Genomic DNA, 19,508 nt, shown 5'->3' with positions numbered 1-19,508 from the left:
AGACAAACGCTGCGGGTATGTCCTGTCTATTGTTACTCGCATTCCTCGCGGTGGCGATGATGATGACGATCGTCATTGAACAGTAGGAATGCACAAGACATAGCAACAGCCAGGTTGCATTTGCAGGTTGGATGGTGTAAGTGCTACTTTCGTACATAGTGACCTTGCCCTCTTTTTAGTGTGTATAAACTCTACAAAACCTATCGTAAAAGGGGCATAATTCTAAAATATCGACAATAAGTATGTCGTTTCTTGTCTAAAAAAAGAATAAAGCATGTTAAAATCCACCCTAAACTATTAAAACCCAGAAACCCAGGTGCAGAAAATAAGGCGGAAAAAACTATGATTAATAATGATCATTTTACTCCATTTCATGCACCATGGCGATGTAAACTCAATCAAACAGTAAGTGTGATTGCGGTCAACCCTAGCACCCTTTTTCCGCCACTAAGGGTGTTGTGAAAATAAACGAGGCAAATCGTGCTTTGTTTACGTTTTCTTCTTTTTTTGTTGTTCTTTCTGTTTCGTCCTACCCATTGTTCAGTCAATTATTTTCCACTTTTGAACAACCAACGCGACGACGGTGGTCAACCGTGTCCAGTGGTGCATGTTGGTGATTTATTAGAACCCCTCCAGACAGTGGCACAATTATTTGGCTCATTTTTACACCCCTTACACCGGCACTGGCACTGTATTATTTTGTTAATTTTTCTACGGTCAAGGATCTATGAGAAAGAGAAAGAAGAGAAAATTATTTTCGAGATTCGACCGGACAACGCAAATCCACCCTTACCGCGACCGAAAGTTTAATCCCGACAGCTTGAAATTTGCTGTACCGCCATCTGCTACCCGTTAGGCTCAAACTTTTGCCACGACATTTTAAAAGCGTCTGTAAGAATAAAGAATCGTTTTCTTTTCAATCGGGCCATTGTAATCTACCTATACAGATGTGTATTGTGCGTCACGCTAAAAGCTTGATAAAACAGCAGAATATATCAATTCCCTGGTTCAACGCAATCGTAAATGACTCGCATAAATGAAACCAAATATTCGAGCCTCTTCGTGCCTTCCAATGCCCAAATACAAGTCTGACCGAAAAAGCAATTAATTGCGTCACGTTCAGTTTGCGAAACCGGTTCGCCTTTCACCTACGACCTCCACGGTGAAGCCTTTTCCCGCGTGCTTAATGCTTAATTAAAGCCCATTTGTAAGACCACCGGTAAGCGGGGAAAGAAGCCAACCATACACACTGCCAGTGTGCTGCACTGTTCACCACCGTTTGGAACGATGTAGACTACCTGTAAGTGTGTGAAGACGACGCTAAAGCTGTTAACCAGAAACACACATACGACGAAACTACACCATCGTTCCGACATAATGTATCTGGCTCGTGTATATTGAACACTGTACAAGCCTCTCATTCTCCTTCTTCTTTTCTTCTGGCTCTCAAATATAGACCAACAACAAGCCTGTTTTTGGACTTACCGATGACTCGAATACATGGTCCGCCTAACACATACACTCACTTCATTACGATAGGATACAAACATACAGGTCTATCATAAAACTAGACGCCAATACCAAGCCTTGTCATGCATATATGTGTTGACGCTGGAGAGTGGCCGCGGCCAGTGTTAAAACGCTTCCAAGGAATCAACATGTCGCGGACTTCACCTACCGTACTTACGAAATACGTTCGCGATTCTGCTAAATTCATCAACAGCTTGTGGGGCGGCACGGTTGGCACTCCCCCATACCACCCAAAAATCGGGATCGCTCTAAAACAGATTTCATGACCGCGCGTAACCCTTGTACGTACAGCTCGAAATTGGTAATAAAGTGTAATTTACGTGAGTATGGTGTGCTGCATACTAATTTTCTTGCCACGTGTCTTTAATTGACTTAAGGTTGCTATTACACTTTTGGGAATCTTTGTGACATAATGTCTCAACATCATACTTTGGGTTTGGTTTGAGATTTCGAGATTACATGGTAAATTATTACAAGAATTACAAAATCTCAAGAAAGCGTACCTACTTCTTCTAGTAATGCGAATATTTTTGCCAGCAGCCTAGCATCTACATTGCCCTTCAATAAAATTGATTTATATTTTTATTACGTATTGAAGCTAACATTTCCATCAATATGATTTTAATGCAGATATTTATTGAGTGATCATAAATTATTCAAAAAGCAAACTGATGTAGCGTGAAAACAAAACAAACATTTGGTTTTTGTTTTTGTGTTTCTTCAAAAAAGGCATTTAGTTGGAATTTTGAAAATTGGTAAAGCTTTACTCATATTTTTTATAACTCAGCGTCAAATTCAGTTACAAAATTATGAGGAGATCAAGTAATCTTCCAACCTCATTGCCATTTGAAAGCTGAAATTATTCCTGAAATTATTCATGGAAACAACTTTAAACGATGTTTTACAATTCAGCATACATTATATATTTCTTCATTATACTGAACAATGTATTAAGTTTATCAACATTAGTTGGCATTGAGGTAATCAATTTGCAGATAAACTCGAGCCTTCACAAAATATATAATAGTTGCTTCATGTCATGTCATAAGATTGTAAATCGTGTCATGAAATCTGGCAAACAAACAGGAAAGTCATATTTTTAATATTTGTAATGTACAATTGTTACATATGCAGCACAAATCCTCCCTCATTCAAGGGTTAGCTGAACACTCTAGAAGTATCCTTCGAACGGAAAGCAACAGTGAAAGGGAAACGAAACGTTGTACGATATAATTATATGATTGCCTTGCAACACCAACCTCTACCATGGGATCAGCCATACCTTCACATTGAAACAACCCTTCAACACACATATACATCAACAAACGCACAAACACTACAAGTTTTACCCAGACGGTAGACGGAACCAATCCGCAGTTGAGACCCTCGCAACGTGGCTTAAAATAGACCTGCCTTGCAACAGGACTCCAGCACACACACAAAAGACCCCCTGGCAGCAACAAAAAACCCACTCTTTTTCCCTGCACAATCACACCGTTACCGCGTGGTAACACACACACACACCAGAACATGATGACCAGCGCGCTTTTTTGTTCAGAGACTCCAACACCACCACCCCGGAGGGCCTGAAGTGCCTGGATTCCGGAGTTTGAAGGAGGAGAAGAATAAAAAAAACTTTTCCAAACGTGGATTACAAAAAACTCAATCGAACACGCAAGCAAGCAGCGTGTTGTGGGTTAGGGAAGGCCTGCCAGACTCGAACGAGGTCTGGACTTTGGTCAGTTTTGTTGTGACCCTCAGACGAGACGGTGCTGAAAGTGACGCAGAGTACGTGGACCTGCAACAACGACTAACTTTGAAACCAAGTGGAATAGCTTGTGGAGGAATGGAAGTTAGCTGTTAAACCAAATGTAAATTCAATTCAAAATCGTGTGCCTAAGTGCCTTGCAGTGTCGGTGTATAATCTGATCGTGATCCTTTATTGAACCAGTTTGAAAAAAAAACTCGAATCGAACGGTCGTTTTCTTGTATCGGAAACTCGTCTACATGTCCTAATTGGACCCAAGTCAAAGCTAAAGGTAATGGCAGCCTCAAATCTGGGTTACATACATTACCTCCCAGCTCAAACATCCCATCCCTTCATCCCCGTTCCGGGCCTTAAATCCCTCCCGGTAGTTTAATAAGAGCGAGAAACAATTTTCATGCGCGAGGTTTTTTTGCTTTGTAAATCGTCCCGCTGTAGCTCTTTTCGGCGTACATTGTTCGACTTTTTGGGGTCACTGATAGTGCCCGCTCGGCTGCCTTAGTGACCCAAATATAGGGTCCAAAGTTTTCCCCATTTTGCATACTGGATCAAACGGAATTGCGTTCATTGTTTTGGAGTCTGAATGGAAAAATGCGGACGGTTGTTTTATTGTCTGAAAATTATACAGTACAACCGGGTGGTGGTTGTGATTAAATGTTTCATTCACGAGCCTATACTATTACCATAATTTATCTAAACTACAAATCCGTAAAGATAGTGTGGCCAAGCAGCACAAAGCTTCCGAAAACGGGAGCTGTAAAGCGCTTTCATCGGTACTGTTGGCGGTATTGCCGTTATGTGGTGCGGTCGGTATAATTTATTGTGCGTGTTGTGATTTAATTGAGAGCCCACTTACAGAGCAATATGCGGTTTGGTATTGCAATTGTGGTGTGCGTTATTCATAGCTTCATGTTTAATTGAATTGTATTGCCCATTTACGCAGAACTGCGGTATGGTGTAGGATTCATAAAAAATAGTATAACAATGGAGTTTAATTATTCTAATTGATTTCGGTAAACTTAACATTTTCTTATTCCAGCTTCCTGCTTTAAATGTTGACGGATAAAAAATTGTTTCAATTTCCAAAACCTTTGTATCAGAACTTAAGAATTTGTACAACACAGGATACGCACAATATATTGTATTTTTAGAGGAGAAGCATATAGTTTGTTTACCGAATGAAACCTTTTAGGCAACAAACGAGCTTCTCGGTTGTTTCTAACGATTTTTTCTCAAGATTTTCAAGATTTGTTATGAGCATATACTATGCATACTTCTATGAAAAAAGCACATATCCTATTTTGGAAAGTGAGAAGCCTAAAAAATGAATAATTTTCAGTTGAATTCATCCAACGCTTGTTGTAGGCTCAAAAACAAACGTTGTTTAGAAGAGATCTACAAATAAAAAAAAGGTAAAACCGAAAATACAGTAACAAAAACTTTGTAATGTAAACAACTTGGTAACTATTTACAATTCCTACTTACATTTTATCGAGCTTCATAGAAACAAAGCCAACAGACAAGCGTAGCACTAACTAATACTCAATTCCGATCAATCAACCAATTGCCACAAACTTTGTCGTCGTCACTTGGGCTACCGAGCACCGACAGAAACTACACCGTGGGTTGATTAATGTTTTGGTCCGTTTGTGTTTGCTTCCCTTCCCCCCAAAACCAATCCAAATTCACTGTCTCACGCATTCACATCAGAAACTTCCAGTTTCAACTGAAACCGTATCTATTCTTGTGTCTTCCACAGAACACCCGCCACAGCCGGGAAGGCGAAAACTTTCTGCCACGTGTGCGCCCGCTCTTGAGTAGAAAGGAGCATCCACGGAAAATTTGAGCTCCGGCATTAGTAAGTCGTGTGAATCCTGCGATCCGTAACCTTTCAAGATTTTCACGAGAAGGGAAAGAAAGCTCAAACTGCTTGCAAAACAAACACCCACAATTCACGGCGAGCTTCTCCACGGTTACTTAGTGGTGTTGTGCCTTTAGTTTAGTAGCATTTGTGTAGTGGTATCAATTAAACAAACCCACTCGGGAAACTTTGGCAGGGCCGGGCGATGAAGGGAAATTGAATTTATTTCCAAACGCAACAAAAACACTGTCCAAACCAAACGGTTTGGATCCAGCTGCCAAAATCAATCTACTGGTGCAATTTCCCTTTACGAAGGCTACCACTGGGTCAGTAATTGAAAACAATTAGCTAAGTCAACGGCTTTCACAATCGCCACCATTCCTTACGTTAGTCACAGCTAAAAGGGGCCAACTTTCGCACAAGCTAAAGTGCAGTGCAATTTATGCAGTGTTCCCAAACGTCCCATTTTCGGGTGTAGAAGTGTTCGTGCTGTGTGCTTGTGTGATTGTGTGTGTGTGTCTGCATATACTGTGAGCGATAGCAGGAGAAAGAGCTTAGCGAAGGAAGCCAAAACATTTCGTAAAGAACGATGGGTTGTGCAAGCAGTTCTCCGTTAATCAACGGTGGTGGTCCCGGTGGCGTCATCGAGACAGCCAAAGAAGCGGCCACCAAAACCGCGTCCGACGTGCTGCATGCCGGCGAAGCGGCGATCAATGGTAAGCAAGCTTAATTACTGCACACGAACGGTGAAAGGTGGATGGTGGGTTTTTTGAAACACAACAGCTTTATGGGTGAAATTTGCAAATCTCTTGTACATTATAAATTCACAAGTTCTAGACAAGCTACTATGGTGAACAGTATTTTTGGTGTGGGGATGGGGAGGGTGATTTACTAGGTTATCCATTGTTATCCATTAGTTAGGTATTAATACCTTAGCAAAATTTGTCTCAGAGAATGCATTGAATAAATAGAATATTATGAATTAATTACTTGATATATTTTAATTTAAACATTTTGACAACTAAAATAACTGAAATGACATAAGCTGAAACGCCTAAGCTTTCCATACAACACACAACACAACATACAACATTTAGCTATGGACTTGTGAAGGGTTGAGATGCAGTTTAGATCGTCCGAACTCTAAAATAGGTTAGGGTTTTGATTGGTAAATAGCCCACAAACCATCACAGACGAGACACAAGCGCAGTAAATGAATGATAACTCATTTTCGCTTCACTTAACGTCATGAGCCTTGCCGACATCTCATCCCATTGGAATGGCTTCATATTATGTGTAGCAACATTGAATGCCAAGCCTGCATTCAAATGACATGAATTGGTCAGCGCTGCGTAACGCTTAATTCTATTAGGTAGAGTTGCAGTCATTTATTGCATTTGCGAGCTATTTTGAAATTGAAAATTAATGACTCGAAGAAGAGTCAATTAATGATGGTCAGACAATTAATAAATTGAAAAAGCATCAATATTTACTAAAGCTCATTTTATAGCGCGCATTTCATTGAATACTTCACATTGATCTCTGAATATCATTCGCAACTACTGCACTACTAATATTGTCTTTATGTTTTTATTTGTGTAACGCAAGCATAATATCCTCGTTATATGTTAATCAGACAAGTATCTACATACAGAAGCGAGGTGAAATCGAAGCTAAACTAAACAAGCTAATACAAAAATGAATAGTACAATAAGATAAATAAAAGGTACCAGGCGTCTCCATCAGGATGTTTTCCCTGGTTGTACCTATGGTAAAAATGGAAAGTAATACGGAAAGGTGCCGTCAAACATTTAGTTTCAATATAAACCATACACTTTGAGCATGTTTCATTAACATTAAATTGTTTCTAAATAGATATTAATTTTACAAAAAAAATATTTCGAAACTAAGAACCAAGACAAATTACCATTTTACAAAATTTTATACATTTTTTATTTTTTAATAATATCATGTTTTAAGTTTTTAGCAATACGGCCTTTTTGGACCGTTACTCCTGAATAAAAAAAAGGTTTTAGTTTTTGGACGACCTTTTCTCTTGAAATAAAAAAATAAGTTTTTGATTTCTTTCTGAAAAATGAAATAATATTATTTTTTATAAGGTAATTAACAAGTAAATAACCTTATATGTTCCTATGCATAATGATTATCAATACAGCAAAACTGTTTGACTGTTCATTCACAGCTAATGACATATGTAATAATTTTATATATTGTTACTTATTTGACAGCTATTTCATTGCTTAAGCTATGATTGACAAAAGAAAAGAAAAATCACTGTTCAACATGATATTGTAGAATAACGTAGTATTTTTCAATCTTGGTCAAAGTTAACTAACTAAAACACATGATTACAATTGTTTTACTAGAAAAGTTTGCTTCGACTCTCCATTGTTGTTTTAGGCTGTCAGTTTGTTCAAACAATACATCCTTTCCGATGCCATCCCAGCGCCGGGCACACATGCATGCCATCGTTTTACTTTTTCAAACAATCCGACAGTGTGTTGACTGACACGGCTATTTATATTCTGGCCCATTGATCAACAGCCTTCCTCTTCCCATGCATTGATGGCTACCGCATCCATTGTTAGCTCAGTCACTCAATTTAACATCCCACCCTAAACGGGAAGGGGAGCTCGCTACAAACGCAAATTCTATTCCACCAGCACAAATGGGTGCCTCATTACGGGCAATAAACTCTATTACGCTATCAGACACGCGTACGTTACACCACGGTGCCATCCATCAACAAGCACCAGGCGTTTCCATCGGGTCGATCGATAGTAGAGTGATTTTACAAAAGGAAAACCCCCGTGAGTAAATTGACTACAATTTCTCCACTAAATGGATTGATTGGAGAGTGGCGCTGATTGGCCCCGGCGGGATCGGCGGGTTTTTGCATGTCCGAGCTGATGGTTGGTTCTGGACCGAATCAACAACACAATAAAAATGAAGCATTTCAAAAATCACAATGTGACCATAACACTTCTTCAGTGGAAGGTAAAGCATCCATCACTGTAGCAAATCGAAGTTTCGCGCAAAAGGTCAACGATTTTTAACGGTTAAAATATTGCCAAAAATATACGATTCTGTACCTGCTGCTGCTGAAGCGTTTTCTAGCGTGCTGTTCGAATATTGGAAAGTGGAAGAAGTGTTCGAGTGCTTTCGTGCACCATTTTCACCTGTTTTCCTATCTTTCCACCAACATTCCGGCGCACGAGCGTTCGGTGGTGCTTACATTCCACTTTTGGATAGCGCCGAAAGCTAACCATCAATCTAAGCATTGATGCATATCTTAATTTTATTCATGGCTTGATTTGTACACGCTCCACGACGCGGCTATCGGTTAACGGTACACGGAGCAACATTTCACAGTCGCACGTTGGTGGTGGTTTTAGTTTATCTTTTTTCCTTTTTTTTGCCAACACACTCAGACCTCACACAAAAGTACCAAAAGGTGTCACCATATCGTGATTTCTAGGCGAGAGGTGTGCTATATTTAGAACGATATCAGTTACGGGCAAAAACTTTTCGCTGAAAGAAGTCTGATAGTCTATTCTATTACAATGGGGGTATAATTTGTTAGTAATTTATTTGATGGATATTTTCGATAGATTACCAAAGCACCACTATCAAGGAATTGCGTAAATACGCTTGAAATACAAAAAAAATAATTTAAAAATTTTCAAAGATATCTTTTTGGATTTGAACATATCACATGATTTCATCCTTCTAACATAACTAGTTTCAAATATTTTCAAAAACATTTTAGCATGATCTCAAATATACACATTTTTTTCGTTAACATACTAATAAGTTGTTTATTTATTTTTGTTTATCTTGACCAACGAAACATATTTTTATATGAATATAGGTGCTGATCTTCATTGCCGAATGTGTGCTTTTTTTAGATAATTTCACATAAAATATCATCATAAAAAATACTTTCGCTTGCTACATGCAGGAGTTAAGCTCTTTCCCCTACGGATGAACCTTTTCCAATTGGAACAATCTAGGAGAATGCCTTATATAATCACTCGAAATGTATTAATAGCACCACTCAGCTTATCCTGCGCGTTGCCCATAATTCAATGCCCTTCTTAACAATGACGAAATTTCTATCCAACTACCGCCACTAGCTAATGGTTTGGCCATCTTATTCTACTACAAAACATCTCCTCCATTAATGTGCGATGTACCCAGGATTGCTTTTCTACGAAGCTACTGGTTTGATTCCCTTGCCGTAGGAAAACAAACAAAAAACAGCAACACAATAAAGCTCACCCGTGACATTTACCTTCCCCGGGTTTGAAGTGGCTCAACAATACTGTTTGGTTTCGTATGCTTTAAATAAACTTACCCCCTAAAATGTATAAGGCATATAAAGGCAACTGCAGGACGAAAGGTATCAAACATCACAAGCATACACACAACACACACAACACAAACACACACATGTTGGTTCACATTTCATGCCTTTCCTTCAAACCTTAACAAAGACAAGAGAATCATGAATAATTAATGAGCTTCTGCCGAATATTGGTTGCTGTTTCCGTTCGGTATTTGGGGCTGTTTTATCATTCTTTTCCTCCTTCATTTGTGAATTGTTCGAATTCCTTTCTTTGGTTTGAATAGTTTTGTTTTTTCTCTCTTTCTTTTCTGTTTTTTTTTTTTAATTTGTTTTGGTTTCCTGCCCTGTGTTTGCGGTTCGACTGCCAGCTTGTCTCTCTTTCCGGTGACTTTTTGCAACTAGAAAAGGAAAATCCATCGATTTACCATTGTTTATTTTATTCTTTTTCATTCTCTTTTCTGCTCCTTCTTGATGAATCTATTCTGTCCGAACTGTCTGGGCGTACGCCCGTGTAAATTGTTCACTCGTTCCCACTTAATGTGTACGCCTTTAATACGCCTTTTTGTTTTATTAGCTTTGCTTCGATTTTCACCTGTCGGGTGTAGTTTGTTTTCTTTTCGTTTCTTGTGTTGGTTGGCTCTCATGCGATTGGACTGTTCGGTTGACTGTTCGGCTCAAGTAACCCTAGTCAAAAGTTCAAGGGCAGGGTCGTTGCTGCTTTCCTTCCTTTCGCTTCGAATCATGTATCGTTCGTGTTCGCTTTCGAAAGCTAAATGTCATTGGGGTAGACATTGCGTAAAGAATTTAGGATGGAATTGTAACCTTTCTGTTAAAATGAGGCATTTTTATCGTTTTATTTTTGCTTTTATACTGTGATCCTGTTTTTTAAATAACCTTCATGCATTATTTTAAAATTAGTCTCAAGAATCATAATTTTATAATTACCCTTCGATCCAGGAATCTTCATTCCGCACCTAAATGGTGTCTCACAGTGTCTTCATACGATACAAATTGTTTTATCTTCAAGAATCCTTTATTATCCCCTTTACACGATCGCTCGGTCCCTAGGAGCTGCCCATTCCCCGGTAATACTAAACTCCAACCCAGCTCTTGAACAATAAATAAACAATGAACCATCGCAAGCCAACAAGTGGACCACAGCTCCATGGGCAGCAGCATGGGCAACTGGAAAAGGGTATAGAGCCTGGGGGATAAATGAAAGAAAACAAAAGCAACGCATAATAGCATTATCACACAGGACTGTCCCACCAGCGGTCCATCGGTAATTGAATTTCTGTCCGCCTTTCCAACTGCGAACGTTAAGTGTTTGAAATATGCAAGACGTTACTTTCAACACCTTGCTGATGATCGTCCTTAACAGCACAAATGGATAAAGTTCGAGACAGATAATAAAATTCTCGTTTTCCCTCTAGCTCTCTTTCTCACTTTCACTCTCTATATTTCTCTTTCTCTCTCTACACACATTAAAATCCCAAACCCTACCGGGTACAGTTCCGCATAGATTGCGGTGGAGAGATAGTAAAAAGGAGACATCTTTGGCTCTTAAATACTCTTTTTCTGTCTTGGCTGAAGCTGGGAACCAGATGATACCAGCTGCGGCTTTTGCGAACTAATGAGGGTCTACTGTTTTTTCAATGTCCACGGAACTTTATTTCACCAATAAACCCATTAGCAAGCATCCAACCGACGGAACCGAAACACCAGACGTCTATTGGGAATCGTGCTTCGGAAACGGCAATCGGTTATCTATACCCTACGCACTGGCAACCGAAAGCAATAAACAATTACTCAATCGTACGGCTGAAAGTACACCTGGGACGCGTGTTGCTTATGCATGATTTAGCTACAACGCGGCGTTCGTTCAACTACCCACCGATGATGACCTTTCGGTGAAATGTTGATGAATAATCCTTGACACAGGTCAAGGCAGTTCAACGCACTGGACTGTTACTGAAATGGAGCGATCGTGATGGTTGAATTTGACATGAAAATGGAATGAAATGGCTGAAATTTAGGGCCCAGTTTGACAGTGACTTTAATCGATCAACAAATACGTCGTACTTGCTGTGACACTATCAAAGAATCAATCTGGCACAATTATTAATCCAATTAGCCAGTCAAGAATCATTTAGAAATCAACATTTAAATATTCATCATGAATAACAGCTAAATGTTTGTGGATCATAGTCAAACTATCCTCAGTAAAACCCACAAAATGAGAGATTTTTACACCATTCACTCAGCTACAATTATGATTGCAGTGAAGGTAAAGTAAGTAAAATGTATATACTAAGTAAAATATATAATTTCGATTGTTGAAGATTCCAGTTTCAATAATTAGTGAAAAGAATATCATTGAAATATGACATAATCATTTCAAAAACAATATATCACATGAGTGTAAGTGATATGATCACCAGTTGAACCTTAAGATGTTATATTTTAAAAAGCAGCTTGATAACTCCATGCATCTATCTATTTGCCATGGCTCACTGTTTCAGTTCAATCAATTTGTATTCTTTATAGATTGGTTTATTTTTGGTGTAAAAAAAAATATTTTAAACAACAAACTTAACCGGTCATGGGTACAGCCAACCTATCTCCTAATGTCTCCATGGGCATAACGAGGTTAAGTACGAAACATTGTTATCTGTCTGTGTAAAAGTTGTGACGTTTACCTTTCACTTACCGCAACAGACCTCTGTATCTTGAAGCAACCTCGTTAACATTATCAAAGGCCAACAAGGTTTTTAATGAGGGATAGTTGGTCGAATGAAATAAATTCAAGATCATGCCTACAAGGAGCCGACAATTTTATGGCGAAACAGACATATTGCTTGAAACTCGTTCTCTTCTTTCAGGGCGTAAAGAGACCGCTAGTAATTACATTGAATCGATGTGAAATTTAGCTCAACATAACGTTTATAAACAGTAGCAGTGTACATCAGGAATGCTTAATATTTTTAGAATTATTTTACATTTTAGTACATGGACCCATGTATAATTATGTTCTTTGAAATCATTTACTTAATGATTTTTTTATGAATGATACGAACTTCCAAAGAACCAGTATTAATAAACCATCGCTAAAGGAAAGAATTTCATTAAAATTAACATTTTGGCCTCTTTTCACCTGTGCAATCATCTCATTTCGCTTACAATGTTCAGGAGCAGCGGAAAACTATCACAAAAGCAAGGGTTTTTTTACACTCGTTAGCCTCGCAAACCACCGTAATGCAAACTGCTTTCATTCTGTTGCTACCCACAAATAGTTCATCGTCTACCAGGCCAGAAAAACCGGCATACCGCTGTGGCTTGAGTGGAAACCTCAAAGACCGGCCTGCAGCCGCCACACAGTTCGTTAAGGATGGAAAAAAACGCATAGAGCAAGTGAACGTTGCAACCGAAAGCTCACCATAAAAGCTTTCTCGTTTGCTTTTCTTTTCCGCAACGGCTCAGGAAAAAAAACATGCCGCTCTTTTTACAGCCTATTTGAATGTTAATTAATGTAATACATGTCTTTGTCCTTTGAAAACCTGGTTTGAAAACCTCTACCAAAGGCTTACACTACATTGAGTGGCTTTCATTTTTGCCATGCCAAATGGATACTTTCTCCTCAGTTTCACCCTGCAGAATGTAGGCTAGATTTATGCATATGCCTTTCACTTTAACCATGTGTTGCGCTGTCACCTCGCACGCCCGGCCTGCTGACGACCGCAAACACAGACAGGTTACTTATTTATGGCTTCCGGATCTGGGGTGGCATTTGACGGCATATGTGTACCGAGCGTGTGATTGTGCATGTACGCCTAGCATTTTTGATACGTTTTGTCCCGTGGATTGGAATTTAATTTCTATTTTCAAACTTAACATTCAAACCATCCACCGTGCCCGTGTTGCTAGTGGCAAAACAAATGGCAATGGTAACTTCCCACTAAACCCTTTTGCCTCTAATCGGTACACCCGTTTTTGTCGCTTTTGTCGTTCCAGACGTCGGTGAGCATGTGAAGGGAGCCGTCCAAAACGTTACGCACGAGCTGGAAAACGTGCTGGGTGGCAAAAAGGACAACAAATCCGATCACGTCAACGAGGACGACGGCCACGAGCCGGCCACGAACGGGCACGACAGCGGGGACAACCCGGACTATCAGATCATACGGCTGAAGGGCTCGAAGCAGAACAGCGTCGAGGAGACGGAAAAGATGGAAAACGCGAAGAACGACCTGCTCACCAAGGCGCAAAGCTTCGGCGACGACACGGACCGGATGGCGGACGATCTGATGAAGGAAACGGAGGAGCTGATGCGGGACGCCGAGACGGGCATCGCACACAGCGAGATGACGACGCGCATCACCTCCAACGAGGACGGTACGATCGAGATCCTTAACCTCGAAGGTAATGCGCCCAAGTCCCCGAACCACTCGATTGACAGTTTGCAAACTACTTCACCAGAACCCGAGATCGAGCGGATACTGGCCGGCGCTGGGACGGAGGAGGAAGGCACCGCGCCCGATTCACCCAAGGCAACGCTCAACACACTATCCGTGCCCGCCGCCAAGGAGGAGGGAATGCCGATGGACGCGATGCCACCAGCCGCGGACAAGGCGGATGTGTGAGTACGGTAGTGCCATGGCTTCTTCACTTCGACAAGTCTTTTCATATTGCAATCAATCCCAATGTCCTTTGTACACTCCACCTTTTCACATCCCGAACACCAACACTCCGACAAGTGCAGTCCATTGGAACACTATGGACTATTCCTTTAGTACATCACACACTCCCAAAAACTCCCTCCTTTATGTCGCATCATTTATGCATTGGAAATTCAAAAACCAAACATATTTCCTGCCCTGTACATTGTAACAAAACTTGTGTCCTTTGTGAAATAATTGGAACAATTTGAAAGTTTTTCACACAATTTCAGTTGGTTACGGGACGTGCCGGAAATTTTCTAACGAATCATTGTTTCGATGTAGTTTTACATTAGATTCCTCTAGCTCATTCAATGTGCGATACATGCGTTTCATCGGGATTATTGTATATAAACCTTTTACGTGTAAGTAATTGTAAAAAGAAAAGTTTGAAAATAAATGTATTATTGTGTTAGGAATAAACATACTGTTTTTGTTGTTATCACAATTCTGTAACATTTGTGGCATTTTTTAATATATGAGCTGCGTGATTTACTTTGCATCGTGATGTACACGGACGATGATACAGTTGATGCTGTACAAAGAAGATACATGAACAAATATTGTAATACCCAGTGTTCTGATTGTTCATACTCCCTCTATTCCTGTTTTTCTCAGTAAGTTCACTCCTTCAAACCAATTTTACATTGCTTAACAATATTGCTTTAAATCAATTGTACCATACATACAACATATTGATGGCTTTCCATAACATAGCATAAAAAGAGATAATCATTGAATTCCCCATATTTCATTTCAACGTAAATACAGTTAAAAATATTGTTGAAAATTGTACGATCACTCTTTTTATGACTCGCTTCACTCCATTCATGATAAATTTTTCTATATTGTTTTTTTTTTCCTCATGTAATGAAACAGTTTGATTATACAAATAAGCCTGTTCTACATATTTCATTCTTATTATTTTTTCATTTCAACTGTAAATTTATTGGTTTTGGTGTTTTTTTAGTTATTTTTAATGGGTTTTCATTTTAATTTCGCGTTTTTCTATCAAATCAATGAATTGTGGAACGTATCCGAACAAGTGTACAAAATATTCTGCAAAACATGCTAAATATTTCGTGTGTAAATAAAAAAACTACAAACAAATTTTGAGAAACCCTATAAAAGACATGGGAAAATATGTATAAACGGAATAGTTAATTCATTTAATTTCGTATCTAGCATTTGTTCAATAGTTGAGAATGAACTCATATGACTTTTTTAAATAAAAGTTACTGTAACAATATTAAAATAATTTGTGATATTCTGAGTGTATAATATAATTATAATAACTGGTGACATATAGTGAGATAAACCAACAAGAGAATGTAATGAAATAGACAGCTAATGTAATGAAACTTGTGAGCTATGAGTAATTAAAATCAAAGATATTAAATTATAATCAATGAACACTAAACAATTTGAGCAAGTGAAATTGTAAAAATAAACTATACAAGTAGTTTCATCATATTACCAAAAAATAGTTAAAATAGTTGACCGATAACTATAATTAATTCACGGTATCATAAGTTAGCTTTACATACATATATTTTTAATTAAATAAAACCACCAGGACCGGTTTCCATACCTGCCATAAAGGCAACGATTATAAGTAGGAATGTTTGAAATATTTATGTAAAAACTATCTGACTGGATGCTTTTGTAGGTGAAACATGTTAATAATTCCCCAGCGTTATTAGAACTTATTCATACGCAGGCTTAAACAAAAAAACCAAGACTATAACTATACTATACTAACCAGCAAATTAGCTCATAACAGTGACCTCATTCAATCTCCCATTGACTGGTTCCGTCGGTTAACTGTCCCACAAATGTTCCTTCCCGCTGTCCAAATGCATGATTAATGGTCTTATCACATTTCTTCCCCCATTTCGTACGGCCGGCGTGCGGAACAACTCCCATTACATGCCTCCACCATGGCAGGCAGGACACAACGCAGGTATGGCCCATCCCGCCACAGATATCGATCGATGGTGAATCGGTGACCAGCAGCGAGGAGTACTTTCGTATGGAGGTCCAAAAGGCTACCTCCACACACACCCCGGGCCGAACGGTGGCACGTCGCCCTATCAACCTGAACCGGCCACCACCTCCCTCAACGGCTGCCTCCGACCGGGTGCAACGGTTCATTTTCAAACTCAACTCCATCATCCTCAGCGACATCGAGGAGCGGATGGATGAGGACGGTAGCATAGTGCGGCAGCTCGAACGAAACCCGGACCGTGTAGTTGAGCTGCTCAGCAAATCATCCCTCGAGGACGATGAAGAGGTGGATGGTGCAGAAGTGGACGATGGTGAGGAGGGTGCAGATGAAACCACCGGTGTAAGCGTGACCACACGAACAGGACGTCGAAAAATGCCCCACGGAATACGAAGACAGCAATCGATGTCGGTAGAAGAGACCACAGATCCCACCATGGAGCACCCCAGCAACGAGTGTGCCGAAACGCAACAGAACGCACCGAATCTAGATGACCAGCAGCAGCTAGTACTGCTGCGGGACGTTCCGCCCGCAGTGAGGCTTAGAGCTTTGATGCGATTTAAATCGCTCGATTCGTCCACCACCGACGGTACCATGGTCGAAATGCAGAAACACAAAGCTCGACGGCGTCGGATGAAATCACTCGATACGATTGCGGCCGACGATGAGAACGAAGGGGAGGAACAGGAAAGCGCAGTGATGGGGGAGGAACGAGACCAAGATACCTTGACCGATATGTCGTACGATCCGGAAGAGGAGGAACGCATCTGCGAGGAGCTTCTAGCCGAGCTGCGTGCTCTAGAAGAGGCAGATCGAGCCGAAGCCGAGGGTAAACTGGCGTTGAACGAAAATGAGCTTCCCAGCGGTGGCGATGCGACCGAGACCGGAGACCAATCGATTACCACCGTCCAAGGCGAGGGCGATGGTCACAAAACCGCCTGGGAGAAGCTGCAGGACTATTTGCAACGGGTGCCGAAACGAAGGAGTAGTAATTACGATCTCTTTTACGAAAATGACGAGGAAATGCTGAAGACACTATTTAAGCGCACGAAGTTGAAGCTGATGTTCCACTATAGTGAAAGCTCGAGTGGATCCTCTGATGATACGATGTGATGTGCAGTACCAAAGCTGGAAACCTTTTGATGTTTCCTTTTTGTGTATCTTTGGTAGACTGGTTTGCTCAACTCTCCCTGCACTGGTGAAGTGGATGATGACAAATGAAGTCATGCAAGGTATGCATTATTGCATAATAAAGTAAGCTAAACGTCCCCGAGAAGGACTTTGAAGGACATACTATGGCAAATGACGTTGGAAAGAATAAACAACCCAGTCAGCATTTGTTTAGGAAATTGCATTAGTTTTTGATGTTTTTTTAATCTTGTTCATAAGTAAAACTGTGACATCGTTTTCGTTTGCACAGCATTTTAGGTTACTTCTGGTTTGGTGTAAGTATTTACATTTAATAGAATAAATTGCCATATAGAACTGAGCAGAAATTATTTGATTTAGGCTATTTTTCGTTAAATGATGATGCCTAAAACTTGTTTGTTCTCTGCAGTACACGGTTGTTAAATATGATATCCAATTGATCGTGTTGGTATTGTTACAACAAAACAATTCGGTTTCTTTTTTATATTTGTTTAATCATCATTATTTATAACATTAAACAGCTATAACCATCTGCTAAAGATCACTCTGCTTCCTTAAGTTTAAAACCTTTAAGAATTTTGGCGGTCCTGTGGTACAGTCGTCAACTCGAACAACTCAATAACATGCCCGCCATGGGTTCAAACGAATGGACCGTTCTCCCGTAGCAAGGATTGACTATCCAGCTTCGTGGTAATGAATAAATTCTCGAAAGCCTGCAAAGGCCGGCATGTTCGCGCAGGACGTTACGCAAAATCTTTAGTTATCTTTAGAATGGAATAATCGAAGCGTTAGAACCCTAGGTGAGACTTATTTTCCATTAAAAAATGTCATATCTATGTCCGCAGATCTTTGTAATTATGGAGAATACCATGATCTCAGGACTACACATTCGCAATCAAGATACAAGCAACACACCAATATGAGGACGGATTGCTTGTGACGAGTTATTTTTATTATATAAATAGTAACTTTCAATACAACTCAGTTATAGTTGAAACGGTTAGCAAGCGTTACTTTGCCGATAACTGGTCTAGGATAGTGATGGGTGTATTCCACAAAACTTCGGAATCGCTTCCGAATGACTATGCCAAAATCGGAAGCGGTTCCGGATGGTATGTGTATAACTCCAAACGCGGAATCTCTCGAAATCTTGTCGCAAAATCTAATCACATTATTCTTCAAAAATCTAGTCGCAACATTCTGTCGCAAACGTCTTGGTCGCAAACGTCTTGCTCGCAAACATCTTGGTCACAAACTTCTTAGTCGCAAGCTTCTTGATAGCAAACTTCTTGGTCGCATACTGCGATGTCGCAAAATTTCTGATTGCAAACTTATTGGGTGCAAGAACTTGGCGTAAAAATGCGACACAGACGCAAAATCGCGAACTAAAAAAAGAAAATCTCACGGCTGCAAAATTCCAGATGCAAATCCACTGGGCTTTCAAAATGAAAATCAATGCCTTGTACAACTGAAGGATGTGTAAGAATTGTGATATGATCAGTGGCGGATTAAGAGTATCGGGGGCGCTAGGCGGTGAGACAAGTTGAGGCCCCCTGTAAATGGTGTTTCAGGGGAGAGGGGCGGGGGGTACTGGCACTGCTTGCTGGAAATTTAACAGTAAAGTCGAAAAAAAAAATGGTGCTGAGGGGGGGGGGGGAGATGATTCGCCAGCCTCGGAGCCCCAACGTCCATCCTTCCGGGGACCCTTGTCGCTAGTACTCTGTCCATAGGCATACTATAGACTAGCGATCTACGTGGGCCCTAAATTGGCGGGGCCCCAGGCAACCGCCTAATCCGCCTACCGCTAGATCCGCCACTGGATATGATTGTGCATAGATTTCAAAAGCTGCTGCTATATTGAGCCATTTGTTATGATGGTTAATATTCGGTTTTTCATCAACTATGTTTGGTAAGTCTACTCATGACTTCTCTGAAGCTATGCTTCTTCTTCTGGCATTGGCACAACAATCGTTTGCCGCTCAAGGCCTGCCTGTACTCACCAGTGAAAGTGGACGAACAGATAACATAATTAATCATCAGCTCAGATTATCAAGACCCATGTGCCAACTTTTGAACTATCAAATTAAAGCATAAGTCACTCTTTAATAATTGAAACA

At 40.1% G+C, this 19,508-nt stretch overlaps 2 protein-coding genes across 3 annotated transcripts; both read left to right on the top strand.

The window, feature by feature from the left end:
- Positions 1 to 3,284: 3,284 nt before the first annotated feature.
- Positions 3,285 to 14,654, top strand: LOC121594253. 2 transcript variants are annotated; one of them, XM_041917324.1, is made up of 4 exons: positions 3,285 to 3,569; positions 5,055 to 5,872; positions 13,537 to 13,914; positions 13,999 to 14,654. In XM_041917324.1, the coding sequence occupies exons 2-4, from the start codon at positions 5,746 to 5,748 to the stop codon at positions 14,160 to 14,162; spliced, it is 669 nt and encodes a 222-aa protein (XP_041773258.1). In that variant the 5' UTR covers positions 3,285 to 3,569; positions 5,055 to 5,745; the 3' UTR covers positions 14,163 to 14,654. The 2 variants fall into 2 exon arrangements, with proteins under 2 accessions (XP_041773258.1, XP_041773257.1); XM_041917323.1 differs by having other exon boundaries at positions 13,537 to 13,941.
- A 1,450-nt stretch (positions 14,655 to 16,104) lies between these two features.
- LOC121592270 lies at positions 16,105 to 17,548 on the top strand. Its single transcript, XM_041913667.1, has one exon. It carries the CDS (start codon positions 16,105 to 16,107, stop codon positions 17,353 to 17,355), a length of 1,251 nt encoding a protein of 416 aa, XP_041769601.1. The 3' UTR covers positions 17,356 to 17,548.
- Positions 17,549 to 19,508: the final 1,960 nt, after the last annotated feature.

The sequence above is a fragment of the Anopheles merus genome, chromosome 2L, assembly GCF_017562075.2.
Source record: "Anopheles merus strain MAF chromosome 2L, AmerM5.1, whole genome shotgun sequence".
NCBI classification, from domain to species: domain Eukaryota; kingdom Metazoa; phylum Arthropoda; class Insecta; order Diptera; family Culicidae; genus Anopheles; species Anopheles merus.
The sequence above is the reverse complement of the archived record's forward strand: the minus strand, read 5'-3'. Positions and strand labels throughout refer to the sequence as shown.